The sequence below is a fragment of the Phlebotomus papatasi genome, chromosome 1, assembly GCF_024763615.1.
Source record: "Phlebotomus papatasi isolate M1 chromosome 1, Ppap_2.1, whole genome shotgun sequence".
In the NCBI taxonomy this organism is placed as follows: Eukaryota; Metazoa; Arthropoda; class Insecta; order Diptera; family Psychodidae; genus Phlebotomus; species Phlebotomus papatasi.
Genome location: NC_077222.1, coordinates 81,843,455 through 81,858,240, shown reverse-complemented (window position 1 = coordinate 81,858,240; position 14,786 = coordinate 81,843,455). Strand labels below are relative to the sequence as shown.

General features: G+C 32.4%; 2 protein-coding genes across 10 annotated transcripts in view; one reads left to right on the top strand and one right to left on the bottom strand.

The window, feature by feature from the left end:
- Window positions 1-5,201: 5,201 nt before the first annotated feature.
- The window catches only part of LOC129810352 (ras GTPase-activating protein raskol), a 130,294-nt gene continuing 120,709 nt past the window's right edge, over window positions 5,202-14,786 (bottom strand). For all 9 annotated transcript variants that reach the window (XM_055860770.1, XM_055860768.1, XM_055860771.1 and 6 more), the window contains 2 exons: window positions 10,197-11,272; window positions 5,202-5,849 (listed from right to left, as the gene is read on the bottom strand). In XM_055860770.1, coding sequence (XP_055716745.1) covers window positions 5,570-5,849; window positions 10,197-11,272 — 1,356 coding nt within the window. In that variant the 3' untranslated portion in view covers window positions 5,202-5,569. The remainder of the gene's footprint in view (window positions 5,850-10,196; window positions 11,273-14,786) is intronic.
- Window positions 11,586-12,073, top strand: LOC129810355 (uncharacterized). The gene is made up of 2 exons (XM_055860778.1): window positions 11,586-11,707; window positions 11,777-12,073. Exons 1-2 carry the CDS (start codon window positions 11,647-11,649, stop codon window positions 12,061-12,063), a joined length of 348 nt encoding a protein of 115 aa, XP_055716753.1. The 5' UTR covers window positions 11,586-11,646; the 3' UTR covers window positions 12,064-12,073.

The window sequence follows — 14,786 nt, the reverse complement described above, 5'->3', positions numbered from 1 at the left end:
AAAATAGGCCTTTTTTCTGATAATAATTTATTGTGTCGAAAATATTTTAGAAATTCCAACTTTTCGGATATGAAAGAGTAACTTTAGTACAAAATTTAAAAAAAAAAAATTTAAAAATTTTGAAAATTCGACCATTGGTAGCTGATTTTTGGAACCATTCCTCAAAAAACAGACCTTGTGGTAGACAGAATTTCTCCCAGTAGGTTCATCTAAAAACCAAATGTCCTCTGTTAGGGAATTAGTTGGACCCCTGGATAAACGAAGGATTTCTGGAAAAAACAAAATTTGGATTTTTGGCAAGTTTTTGTAAAAAAGTATCAATTTTACCCTATTTTTCAACACATTTTGTATTATAAAAATGGTTCTGATTAAAGGAAGTGCAAATCCTTCGTTCAAACAGTAGATAATACTTCTCAAAATAAGTATGCAAAATTTCAGAAAGATCGGTTCAGTAGACTCTGAGTACCGCATTGTAAAACGGTGTTTTGAGAAAAACGCGTTTAAAGTTTTACAACAATATACGCGCGCCGGCGTAATGCATACCGAAATGTCAGCCGAATTAGACGGAAATTCGGGCGACAAACTTTTTGAAATGGAACGATTTTTTATTCATGTGCATATAGATATTGAGTTTACACTCATATATAACGTAAATTGCATGAAAATCTCTCAATAATGCAAAATCACATCAAAAGTAAGACAAACCATGGCAAATTTGAGCATATTTGATTCATTTGATAATCACAATCAAACTTGAAAAATGACAACAAACTTAAAATAATTGAATAATAAATTGATTGCAATAATTGAAATAATAAATTGATTTTGAATTATCCCATGTTACTCTACGGTAATAAATAAGTTACGTATTTATAGTTTCGTTTTTGGATATAGTTTCTTAAAAAAAATCGATTTACGAAAGACGTCAGTCTACTTGTCTGATCGTCTTGCTTGTTACTAAAGCTAGAGACCAAAAGATTAGTGATTAGGTCTTCAGGGAAGCTCTCGGCAGAAATCGATCTTTCGATCATTATCATTACCAAGTTTTTTTTTTCCTTTTGCCGAAATTGTTCCGTTATATAGAGGATTAAGGGGTAGTTTCAATTATGCATTATTTTTGAAAATATGCAAATATTGGGATGACCAATTATTATTACAGAGAAATTGTGCTGCAAAATTTGAAATAATCAGCATACTACCTATACTCTCTGCAATTCTATAATTTTTATAGCATTGTCATATGTGAATTCGAAACCCGACAATGCCAATCGAATTTTTTTGACATGATGTGTTTTATAATGAAATTTTGCTCAAAATCAGCCGATTTCTTATTAATAAATTTTAGGACCGAAAATTAGCGTTTTTACCGGCTTTTTAACTTTAAACAGCTTTAAAATTAGTGTTTTGTTTTAACAGTACCGGCAAAAGTGGCCCAATGTATCCTCTTTTATAAAGTCTCTAAAAACATTTGTGGTTTTCTGAAAAAATCCTTATAAGGCAAATTTAATAGATTTAGAATAGAGCTTTCAAGAAAAAGAGTTGAAGGTGATATAGGGAATGGGATTGGGTCACTTCTGACTTGGGTCACTTGGGTTTTCATCTATATTCGATTACAGCATGGGAAAATTTTTGCTAATTGTTTATAAGATCAAAGATAGAAGAAACACCTATTCAGTGATATTCTAGTAACGAACTGAGACAAAATAAAATTCATGAAAATGAACTTTAATCTGTTATGAGTCTGAACAGGTTACAACCGATTATGAATTGAATTGTTTATGAATTGATTTTTATGATGTGTATGAAGTTAACTTCAAAATACTCTTAGTTTGAGAAAAACTTTTCACAATGTATAGAGCATTAAAATAAAAAAAATAAAGCTTCAAATATTTACCACAGGTAGTTTAAAGACTTCCAATTGATTTGACTGTGAGATATGAAAAATAAAAAAATGCGTGAAAATTTTGAAACGGGTCGAGAGGTCACATGTTCGGTAGTAGCACCTTTTGGGAATTTCGTTACAATATTGAAATTTGTTTAGTATATCTGTAATAAAATGCAAGTGATATGACGTTTACCATTAATCTATAGAGATAGATGTTCAAATTTGATATCCCAAATGATATAAAATAGTGTACCATTATAGGTTCTAACTATAACGCAAGTTCTTAAAGTGACAATAGGTGTTTCTTTAACCCTACTCTATTTAAAACGTTATACTTACAGAAAACATTAATTTTGCTCAACTTTTATTCCATTGCTTTAGTGAATGTTTTTACTTTAATTAAAATTTTATAAACATAATTGCGTATCTTTTAAATGAAGCGGAAATTCTTTTACCAAAATGGTAAAAAACAAAAACGTTACTTTAAAAAAAATGAAAATAACAATGCATATATCTCGATAGAAAAAACTTGTTTTCAAAAAAGTTGTTAAAGAATACGACTCCTATACTATCCCATTTTATTAATAAAAGTACGCCATAGGACGAATTAAAGTTGCTTGCTAATACTTTCCGCAGTGTCTTTGAAAAGCTCCATAATATCAAATTCAAGGAAATACCACTCAAAGCACATTTTCTTTAGATTAGAAATCTCTGAAGTTCTCTGGGATCTCAAAGAAAAGCATAGAGGCATTTTGTTACATTTCGTACAAAGTTTCCCCAACAGTTGGTTCTAAAACGAATTGATAATAGAAGCCAGAAATCCTCTGACCCCCTATTCTCATGTGGGGTGTTCTAAAATTAATCAGAAAATAGTCTCAACTTCCGCTCTAATTATTCAAATTAAATCATCAATAAAGCAAATGTCCGATACCGTGTAGTATTGTAAGGCTTTAAGCTTAAACATCACTGCTTCATACAACATTCATTGGGAGTGATAAAACTGAAAAATCAATTTTCTATAAATTTTTATGTAGATACAGTGGGACCTCGATAGAGTCAACCCCCGATAGAGTCAATCTCCAATAGATTCAACAGCTATTCTTTTACTCTACGGTCTCCGATAGAGTCAACTTGGACCCAAATTGACTCAGATAGAGTCAACTTTTTCATTATTATTGAACTAATAATATTGTATGACTTTTTCGAAATTAAAATTAGTGTTTTGACGTAGCAATGTAACGTTTTTAACACAAGGAAAACAATATTATGATAAAATTCGTATATTAACCGTGTAATCAAATTTCGACAAAATATTTTTTTGTGTGATTTTAATCGTTTTGACCGATTGAAAGTTCTCTTATCTTTTCTCTCTTGTCTCAAGATTTTTTTATTAAGCCCTATACTGAGAAAAAAACGGGGGTGCGATTAACTTTTTCTCTTCATAACCTCATATTTTAGGTGTAAAAATAAAATATATAAACATTTTTTAATGTTAATATTACACCTTTTTAAGGGTAAAATTAACATGAAAAGGATAACTTTAACCCCTAATACACTTGAAAAGCATTATATTTACACCGATTTCGGATCAATACTGCAGGGTAAAATTAACATTTCCGGAATGTTATTTTAACTTTTTCGGATTTCTCTCAGTGTATGATCCCGTATGACGTGTTTTTCTGTAATCACAAAAAAAACGATTTTGGCGGTGAAGCGGAGTGGTAGGGAGGAAATGCAGGTCATAATAATAATCCCCAGGTTGACTTATTAGAGGGTCATCTGAAGATTCCAAGTCGATATATCTAACCATTTAGCGTCCATTTTTCAGAACAAGAAGAAAATGAGAAGAATTGGTTTTATTGCTCTTTTTGTGAAGTTTAGAGCCATAGTTGTGACATAACGAAAAGAACAACTATCAATTCTTCTTTCATACAATAAAAGTTTTAAATAAATTGTAATTAATTAACGTTAATTTCATCAAAATTTTCAACAATTAAATATCTACCGGAGCTTTTCTAAAAGGAGTGAAAAAAGAAATCTTTAAGACACAATATCCTTATCTTAACATCGAGGATGGACTTCAATATTATCACATGAATAGTAATTTATACTTAAGATACTTACTAATAATAAAACATTCTGTAAAATCATTCCTTAATCTTCAACTTTTGCCCAAATATACAACTTTTTTGGACCAGAGGGTGTAGAAGTCACATGTTTAGTGAACTAAATATTCTACTATCGTGTTAAATTTATCAATTATCTAGTACAAACATAAAATAATACCCTTTTATATCAAAATTTCACATTTTAATTGATTTTTTTTGGATTCCGATAGAGTCACCGAATCCAATGGAGTCAACAGGCTTGGAAATAATTAGTTGACTCTATCGAGGTCCCACTGTATATCTAAAGTTCCTTTAAGGATTTTGATATTGCAGGTTAAAACAGCTTCTGATAGTCATAATCGTCTTAGGCCGGCTTCAGACCTAAGGCTTTAGCCCAGTTTCCGATGGTCTCGAAATTCAAAATAGCAAACATAATTTTACTGATTTTTCAAAACTTAATTGATGACTTTCCCATGTTGTCAAATCATAAGAGATAATTTTCCAATAATCATTGATTGATAAAAAATTAAAGAAGTTAAGCCATATGGCTAAATCTTAGGTCTGAAGCCCGTATTAGTTAGTATTAGGAGTGAGGAGAAAAGAGAGTATAGATTATCGTGGAGTTTCTAATAGTTTTCAAAAAATGATAAATGAAAAATAAGATGAATATCTGGTAAAAAACAGAAGACTAACTGAAATCACCGAAAAACACTTGAAAAATGCCAAATTGTTGGTTTCAATACCAGAAGAACTTCTTAATCCTGATTAATCAAAATTCAGTATCAATCCTCGGTTTATACGGATTTCAAACTAGAGGTTTATTCCAGTTTTCAAATGTGTCGATATCCTAAAGCAATTTCAGCAGATTTTCAAAGTCATATGGATCATCTATTTGACTGTTATCTAATCTTAAGACAAAATTTTCCCAAAAGTCTTGCTTGATAAGAAATTAGACGTGTTAGAAGCTATATGGTTATACTTCAGATCTGAGGTCCGTATTACCATTTGCATTGAAAAACCTCAGTTATCATAAGTTTATCTGGACATATCATTAGTTTTTTGTATAATATTTTACCTTTTTACGCATTCTGCTTCATGAATATGGCTTTGCATTACTTTTATCCAAGACACTCATATTGTACCCAAATTCAGAAACGTTGAAAGGTTTCTCCACAATTCAAATACAAAAGAAAAAACAGACTTAGGTATTTATTGTAATGTTTATTTTATTGTGCCCACATCTATTGAAGAATTCATTACCAATAAATTGTGTATTCTTTGGTGTTTCCAATAAATTAGCGAAATAAAATTTCTGCATTTGACATTAAATTTATCAAGATAATACTCTTTCATCTAGTAGTTGATAGTGATTCAGTGCAATATGTCAAACTTACATACTAAAATTTTCCTAATCACTAAAATAGCAGCAATATTTTAAATCTAAAATACATCAAAGGATTTTGGGGTGAGAGAGACGGAGGATTATACAAACTTAAAAGTGGCTATTAATTTAACAATTTTATACATTTAATGCTAAAATCTAAAAGATAAGGTTTCAAGTTTCATGCCACGATGTTCAACATGTTGTGGATGCTTGTCCATTTTGACCGCTTCCTGTACTGTCAGGATCAACATGCCCTCCATCGCTACGTCCCATGGCTTCGTCCATTGTCCCATTGGCCTGTTGGGTTTCATAGCGTTGCCGAAGGCTGGATAGAGCACTGAGAAGACGATTGTTGGCCGCATCTAAAGCGGCAATTTGTTGCCCTTGTGCTTCGATTACCCGTTGTTTATGTGAAAGCGCAAGGGACATTTTTAGTTGCTCTCTTCGCAATTCTTCTTCCATTGCAATTAACCTGGGAAGATAAAACAAAGTAATGTACTAAACCAATTAACAATTATTATATAGGAAGATTAGCTAAACCCGTGTATCTTTTGACGTTGCTTATTGAAAAGTAAACGCCTATATGAACTCTCAAGGTTTTCATATTCTCTTGACATTAAAAAAAATTATGTAACTCATAAATTATATTGTCTTTTGTTCAAGAAAGAACTAAGTGTAGTTGCTTATATGAATGAATTTTTTAGGCGTTTCACACTTAGGAAGATGTCTCATTCGACATAGACTTAACAAACAATATCGGATAAATTTTCTTTAAGAAAGAGTTAAGATTAAACTCTGTATATAGTATTAGACAAAATTTACAAATTTAAATAAAGATGTGATCCGGAAATGGGCACGTTCCGCTGGCTTAGTGTTGTTGATCAACCTTATGAAGAAAACTCTAAGATCATTTTAAAGTTGTATAAACCAGCAGTAAGAAAGAAATAATGCAAAGCGAAAGAAAAAGAGGTAGCAAAGTGTCCGAGCTTTTCTACATTTTTAAAGAAGATTTTTAGCGGCAAAATTCATGTTAAAGAAAATCACACGAATGTGAATATTGTTTTACGCAAAAAAACTCCAACAAAACGAATTACCGATTCATAATCGGTAATGAACGGATTATTAATCAAATTACTAATAGAGATTTTAAGACCTATCTAAGGATCCTAAACTTGCTCAAATCGGTTAAGAAATATACACAATTGAGTCTTTTTAATCCTTGACCTTGAAAAACTTTAAACAGAAAAGAAACCTGTGCTTAGACCTGTGCTGTAGACATAATTTTATATTTATTAATCATTTTGATTGAGATATTTCGCATCTTTTTTGTGGCTATTGCCGTCAAAGTATTTATTGAGCAATCTCGGAACCCAAAATAATGGCAAAAGCACTATCATAGGCTGTATAGTCCATAGTAACAATAATGGTTTATCATTTTTTCCAGACATGTTTTTAACTACGTTAATTTAATTATGATAAATGTTAACAAAATCAAGAGATAAAGAACTTAGAATGGGAACACAACTAATAAAATTAAAGATTAAAAAATTAAAAACATCCTAAGCACTAAATCTTGTTCATAGGATGAACCAAGAAACACCTTAGTCGGCGCTTCTTGGTATCATCAATGCACTTTCATTGAGTCGGCCAGAGAAGACCAAGAGAGCCCCGGAAGTCAAACATAAATAGAGGGCATGACTCGTTCAAACGTGCGGATCAGCAGTATGGATCCAAGATCTAACTCTGTCTCGCTCAAAAGGAAAAATAATCTTAAGGGGTTATATCTAGTTGAGCGCTAAAAAATCAACGGGGTTTAAAAAAATCAGTAGAAGTTAAAAAATCAACACAAATTTTTTTTTAATTTTAATTTTGTGTATTACGCGGTCTAATGCCCAACATGTTTTTGACATTTCAATGAGAGCGAATAAAACCGAGATCTAGTCATCTTGCTCTTTCTCATATGAAATTTTGAAAACATGTTTACAAACAAAATTTATTGTGCGTTGGGCATAAGGATAGATTTTTTTAGGAGCCTCGTTGTTAGCAGTAGAACTCGAGTATTGTTTATTCGATTAACTTGACATTTTGAAGGTAGTTGTTTAGATAGATTCTCTATAGAAGTACACACGATTATCAGGAAATATCGATTTTTACAACTTTGGCAGAATCTTGATAATTAATTGTATCTTAATAATCGTTTGAACTTCTTTAGAGTTTAATTTAGTTTAATTTAATTTTAATTTACTCGAGTTCTACTGCCAGCCGCGATTGAAAACGTTGTTTCAAGAAAAACGCATTTAAAGTTTGATAATTTGTAGGAAACACATACATTTTCGTTGGGCGTATTTAAAAAATGCGTTGTTTGTACGCACCTAAAAATTGTTTTCAAGAATAGATCATATATTGAATCATTCTCAACACGTTTTTACGTTATTTAAGCATATAAACTGAAAATGACCAACAAAAAAATTTCAGGTGGATATAACCCCTTAAGGGATTACATGTGTCACACAGACTAAGAAAAACAGTATATTTCCTTGACATCTTTTTCCAAGATAATAAAAAAAAATTCAATTCATGCTCTTAAGCGTATAAAGGTAGAAAATTTTAACTATATTTTCTAAAATTTTCATTAAAGATTTAAAATATTCAGTCGCTGGAATCGGATTTTTGGAGACTATTTTTGAGAAGAAAAAAAAAACATGCTTTTCGGTGAACAAGATTTCTCAAAGTATATTCATTTGACGTCAAAAAACTAAATATTTCCTGTTAGCTGATGAGTTAAACTCGTATTCGAACGGTAATTTTCTTTTACCTTGCTCACAACTTTATGTAATAAGATAAAACGATAAAGTTCAAGTGCGAGTTTAATTCATCAGTTAATAAGAAATATTTAGTTTTTTTGACGTCAGATGGAAATATTCTAATAAAACTTGTTCTCACCGAAAAGTATGTTCTTTAAAAAAAAAGGGTTTCCGAAAATCCGATCGCAATGGCTGAATTTTAAAGATTTTCAAATGAAAATTTCAGAAAATATAGTTTGAAAGTTGTACTTTTATATGCTTTATTATCTAAAAAAAATAGAAAAAAATATGGTGTTTTTCTTAGTCTTTTTGACCCACGTAAATTTTAGCCACGTAGTCTTTTTGACCCACCCGAATTTTTCGGGTCATATATGACCCTATTGTCGGCAAGGGAAAGTTTATGAAAGTGTTTTCGTGCCAACAATGTAGTTGGGACAGTTGGGACATTGTTTTTCTTTGTGAAATCCAAAAGGAAAATATCTTGGTCCTGGATATTTCATCTTATATCTGATGAATTATAACATATTTTAGAGTATTCTGCAAGCAATTCTGTATTGTGTGTGAATAAATATGTAGATAAGTTTATTTTTGCCAAATATCACTCAAAATATTGTGACAGAGATTGTTCAAGGGATTACCAGGAAGATTCCTTGAACACCAGGTGTACAGTGTCCATTAAAACAATCCAGTTTGCCATGATTTTGGTCAAATTAATAACTTCCAGCACAAAAACACTTAGAAAGCCCGTGATATTGATTTTGGAAATGGTATGTATACTTCCCTTGCCGACAATAGGGTCATATATGACCCGGGGTTTTTCCGAGTTTTCACGCAATGGAAAATGTTTTTCCTCTCAGAACTATTATATTTGATCACAAGTCATTAGGAAAAACTCAATTTTACATGAATTCAGTTGCTGACTAAAAGTGTGACGCAAAAGAGTTAATAGCGTTTTGCATAATTAAAGGCAAAGAAAGCTCAAAGATGTTTTTAATCAATTGAGATTTACGCATAAAAGCGAAAAACCTATCTTTACTACTCAATCAGACTCTCTCTGAAATATCTCGATATCTCGAATGATACCCACGATATTTAAGAGAAAAAACGTGTCAGTCACTTTATGTACAGAGACAGGGCCTGAAGGAGAGCATTCCTTAAAAAAATCGAAATAATCAACGAGGAATTGGATTCAGAAGAGATTGTAGAGGGAGTACCCTAATTCATTGTTCCGCATGTGTCTTACCAAACTCCTTCTTCTGAATTGAATTCTTGAAGCTACAAGTAGTTAGATCATTGTAAAATTTTCTTACAGCTCTATAGATGTTGGAATTTCTCCATTAAAAATAGGTAAAGGATTTTTTTTAATTATTGCGAATTAATATAAAGAATACCAGGAAATTTCCTGGCGTTAAATGTGTTCGATGAGACTGACAATCTCATCCCGTACAAGAAAAAATAATAATGCATGTCTAGAAACCCAATTGTGGAAAGGCTTTGTTCCTTCATGGAGTGTTGTGCCATTATTTATTATTAATAATAATGAATTTAAAATAGAAGTTGATCAATCTTAAATAAATTATTATTTTTATTTTATATTGAAATCCTGAGTTCTCATAATTTATTTTTCTAGAAAATAGTTTGAATAATTGAGTGTTTAATGTTGGTGGTATTTTTGGAAGAAGTTAAACACATAATATTTTTATGTCAATTCTTTCAATATGTTCCTCCATTGATTTCATTTAGAAGTCAATGTTTATATAAATCTAATGTTTACCGATGACCCAGTCGTCCTCAAAGATCTAAGAAAGATCTAAGATCAGTAAAGACTCGTGATAATTTCCTCTTGAATTACAATTATTAAGCTAATGGAATAATGAGATAAAAACAATAATTATCATAATGAAATTGTCGGGTAGACAAAGTGATTCTAAAGAACTTAGGTGTCTGATCACCTAATAACTCCATTTGCAATTTATCTATCTATCTCATTAAGAAAACTTCCTAAATTAATTTACCTGCTAATGATACTCCTCATTTTGCTATCACTGTGATGCGACATAGACAGAAGATCATCATTAGAGTCCCTCAAGTCGGACTCTTCCAGCTTATGCCTTAGTGAATCCACAGAAGCCTGAAGTCTCTGAATTTCTCGCTCACACTGCTCAACTGAGCGTCCTGATCGTCGTCTTTTGCCTTCCAATGTGTACCCCTCTGTATCTGTAGAACTGTCTGACAGGGTTCTAGCAGATTCAACACTGAGACGCCTTTGATAGCATCGACTTCCGCCCGCGCCTAAGTTTGTCAGTGGTTCATCGCGTTTGTACTGAATCATAGGATTAGTACGTGGTAGTCGATGAGCACTGAGACGAGTTGGGGCTGGTAAGATGTCAGCTGCCACCATTGATAGTTCACTCTCACCCCTAATCTCACCAATAACTGCTGCTGCATTGTTACCATTGACATTAGCATAATCCAAACGTTCTTCACTGCTCGATGGGGTCAAAGAGGAACTTTTCTGTGACGATTGTGAGTGATGTGAGTGGTTCTGGATGTGATAGAGGGGATTCTTGAATGCCAAAGCTTGTCCACTTGTCGTCACAGCATTGACTGTATCCTTTGTCCCTCCAAATTGATATTTTACTGGTGGTGCACGTTTGACTCCTTTTGCATCTGCCACATGATGATTCTCCACAGGTGATGAACTTTGACTCTGTGTTGCAATACTCTGGTATCCACTGCTGCAAACATTCGAGATCTGTCCAATGGACGCATTACTGCCCTTTGCCGCTAGAGTCTCCTTCGTGGTAGATCCTGCAGTTGGTTTTGTTGCCTGTTCATCTGCATAATTCAGCAGATCGTCTAAATCTTCCAGATTCATGGGCATATTGAAATTACTGCTATTAGCCACCACACTCTCTGTTGGCATTCCCAGATTCACAATACTTCGGTTTTGACCGATAATCGTAGTGCTAGATCGGTTCTTATTCGGTGTAGTCTTCAGGAGTGGTGTTGGACTCTTTCGCACAAAAGCATTCGAAGTGTCTACGCCAATTTGAATGAAATTGGAATTACTGTCTTCGGATTTTGGCGCCTGGAAAACGTGAAAAAAAAAACATTGATAAAATGTATCTTTTCACGTGTAATTGCAAACTTAATTGAATATCTTTGATAAGAGTGATTCTTTTTTATTGATAGGACAATTTGGGTATCAATAAGAAAACAAATAAAGGTAGTATATAGGACAGGGAAATATTTAAAGCTGGAGATAGACAATGCCCAATAGACGTATTTATTGGCGGTTTTTATTTATTAGACTTAGGGTTGGTCTTTTTACGTATTTCTAATGGGATAATCCCACAAGTTTTACTGTACTTTATCAAAAATTGCCTAATTCTTATCTGTTATGAGATAAAAGGCCGTTGGAGGTGGATTACAAGTTATTCAGTGTCAATTCTTGGACTTGAAATGACCGAAAAAGTGCTAATCTACGTTTTCTTGCTGGCAACTGTTCTTGTTGCAACAAATGGTGAGACTTTGCGAAATTAATATTCCACGATCAGGATTGATATTCTATATAAATTCCCCCCAAATAAAGGCTTAACGTGCTACACGTGCGATTCTGATGAAGATCCTGGTTGCCTTGACAATCCCGAAGATCAAAGGGCTTTCCTCTGTCGAATCATGAATGTAGGCGAGGAGAGTTTCAGGTGCATGACCATTACAGCCATTAAAGGGGAGCAAAGGATTGCTGTTCGACGGTGTGCCATGGATGGTGAATGTCAAGTTCAATTGGCTGTTGATAATTCTTTTGATTGGGGCGGAGAAATCTTCCCAGATGCTCAATGTTCAGTATGTGCTACGGATTATTGCAACACTCAATAAAATCTTCTGAATGGTATATAAGAAAAAAATAGTAATATAGAGATTATTTTCTCTTTTCTCAAACTTTTATGGCCTATACACATTGGGAGCAATTTTTGTCAAAAATTGCTTTTTTGAAGGAAATTTCCTGCATCGTTGTAGGGGGAAACGTCAAATTTCTGTCAAAAACGCAATTTTTGACGAAAATTGCTCCCAATGTGTAGACGCCTTTATGGCCTCTACACATTGGGAGCATTTTTTGTCAAAAATTGCTTTTTTGAAGAAAATTCCCTGCAGCGTTGTAGGGGGAAACGTCAAATTTTTATCAAAAACGCAATTTTTGACGAAAATTTCTCCCAATGTGTAGACGCCTTTAGGGTAAATGTCCTAATTCAAAATCATTTTCAGACGTTTCTGCTTTGACAGAAGATTCAACACATTAAAGGTGTCTACACATTGGATCTGATTTCATCAAGAATTATTTCAAGAATTTTTGAAAGAAAAATTTATATTTTTGAAGGAATTTTTGAAGAAAAATGCCTCCACACTGGTTTTTTTTACTTTCCCTCAAAAATTTTTGACAGATTGCCATCATTTCCAAGTCGTTTGCTCTTCGGTGGCTCTGGTTAGCTCTTGTTTTAATTGGTAACCAAGGCATATAGAGATTCCAAAGTGCCCGTAAATTTTCTTCTTTTCATCCATCTTGCAATCCATGGAGTACGAGGCCACTGTACTGTGGAACACCTCAAGAATACACAGATGGATTAACTTCCGACAATTTCTGGAGGAAAATCACAGGAAATGTTCCTTCAAAGGTTCGGTTGGATTCCACCAGGAACGACATCTCCAGAAAAACACTACTCCCTTGCATATTTAGAAGATTTTCTTCAGAAATTCACTAAATACTATCCCAAGGAACTTCACCAAACGCTTTTCTCACTTTTCCCAGCAGTGAAACAACAAATTTTCGTGAAAAACATTCTTGAATCGTGATGGTTTCATTTAAGAATTCTGTCAAGAATGACTTTGATGAATTTCCAATTGAAATTACCTTCAATTGGATATGATTTTTGAAGAAATTTGTCTACACATTAGACAAATTTTCTTCAAAAATTCATCTTTTTGTCAAAAATTCTCACCAATGTGTAGGCAATTTTCTTGAAGAACACTTCTTCAAGCTCATTTTTGATAGAAATATCTTATAATGTGTAGACACCTTAAGGTCATATTTTTTCTGAAGAGAATTACATAAACTTGCTCCTTGACTCTTCTAGAATGTTACTGTTTAGTGAAAATTAGTTAGATTAATTTGAAAACTTTTTAAATACAAGAAAAATACGCTAGCGTAAAATGCTTCTATTGGAAACATATTAATACAAATGGAGACAAGCGAAATTTTCTAATTGGAGACAAACAGTGTAAGTGAAACCGCGACGAAGAGCTTCCAAAACCTTTTTGAGTTGCTCCTGAGTGCAGGATTTGTTCTTATTCCTGGTCTTTTCTCCTTTCTCATCTAAAACAATAAGAAAATCTCTCCAAAAAATCATATTTCTGGGGTTTCCTATTGAAACATTTGCAGACACTTCATAAAAATCTTTTTTGTTCACGAAATAGGTAATTATTTCATTTGAAAACTTCACGTACCATTAACAATAAAGATTAGCACTTAATTTAACTAAAATTAGCCAGAAATAAGACATAAATATTAAACAAAACGAATAAACAACAATCACCTCATGGTGTTTTTCATTGGAAAACATGGTCGATATGAAAAATTCGATGGTGAAAAGGTACGCTTTTAATTTTTCTGAGAAATTAACAAATTAAAATTTGTGAATACGAATGGATTTTCGCTTTATTTGGAGCAAAATTGACTAAATAATGAAACTGTGCTATAGAAAATATATAAATATAATAATTTAGTACTGTATTCATCATGAAAACAATGACGTTTCCATTTGGAGTAGCGAAAAATTTCCATTTGAAGCAGGTTTTGAATTAGCCTTATTTACCCCATATCAAAATATAAAATGTTTTAAAATTCTTGTAAAATGACTAATGTACGAACGTTCAGCAAAAAAAACATTTCTTGGACCTAGATCATTTGATCATTGGCAGAGCAAAAATTGAATAATAAATGCGAATTATAGTTCATAATGACTATTTAATCTTTTATTAACAAATGATGATTTATGTGATAATTTTCCAGAGCATATTACATAACGTCTTCTTTAACAAAAGCATTTTATCTATGAATGTAACTTGGAGTAGATTTATCTTTCGTAAATTTATTGTTGTCTTAAAATCTTCCCAATCTTATTCATTGTTATAACCGGAACAGACTTGTAAGACACCATAGAACCGGTTAGTGAAGAGTCATGGTCATAGGTCATATTGAGAGATTTTAAATTTTTAATTTTGTTTTTCGAAATATTCCACATTAAGATTGTATCATCTCTGAATGGATATGATCGACTTGCTCGTTCTTTTCTCTTTCAACTTCGAAAAAAAAAACTGACCGTGAAAATTTGCAATTTTCGTGTATAAATTTGCTGAGACGTCTGCCCGGCATTGTCACTTGTTCTTAGATTGCCTTTCTCAAAAGATTTCTTCTCTCAAGTGTAATAAAATGCTTTCAAAGAGTTTTCTCTGTGCTCTTTCATTTGCATCTTAGTATCACCATTGCTTCAGGGTAAATTAGATTGTTAAATTCAAAAAATAACAAAAAATAAAGGTAATTTTAA

Bases quoted from the DNA above. Each gene is read 5' to 3' on its own strand.
- LOC129810355 (XM_055860778.1), top strand. From the start codon at position 11,647: ATGACCGAAAAAGTGCTAATCTACGTTTTCTTGCTGGCAACTGTTCTT. The intron at 11,708-11,776 runs GTGAGACTTTGC...CCCCAAATAAAG, and splicing joins TGTTCTTGTTGCAACAAATG to GCTTAACGTGCTACACGTGC.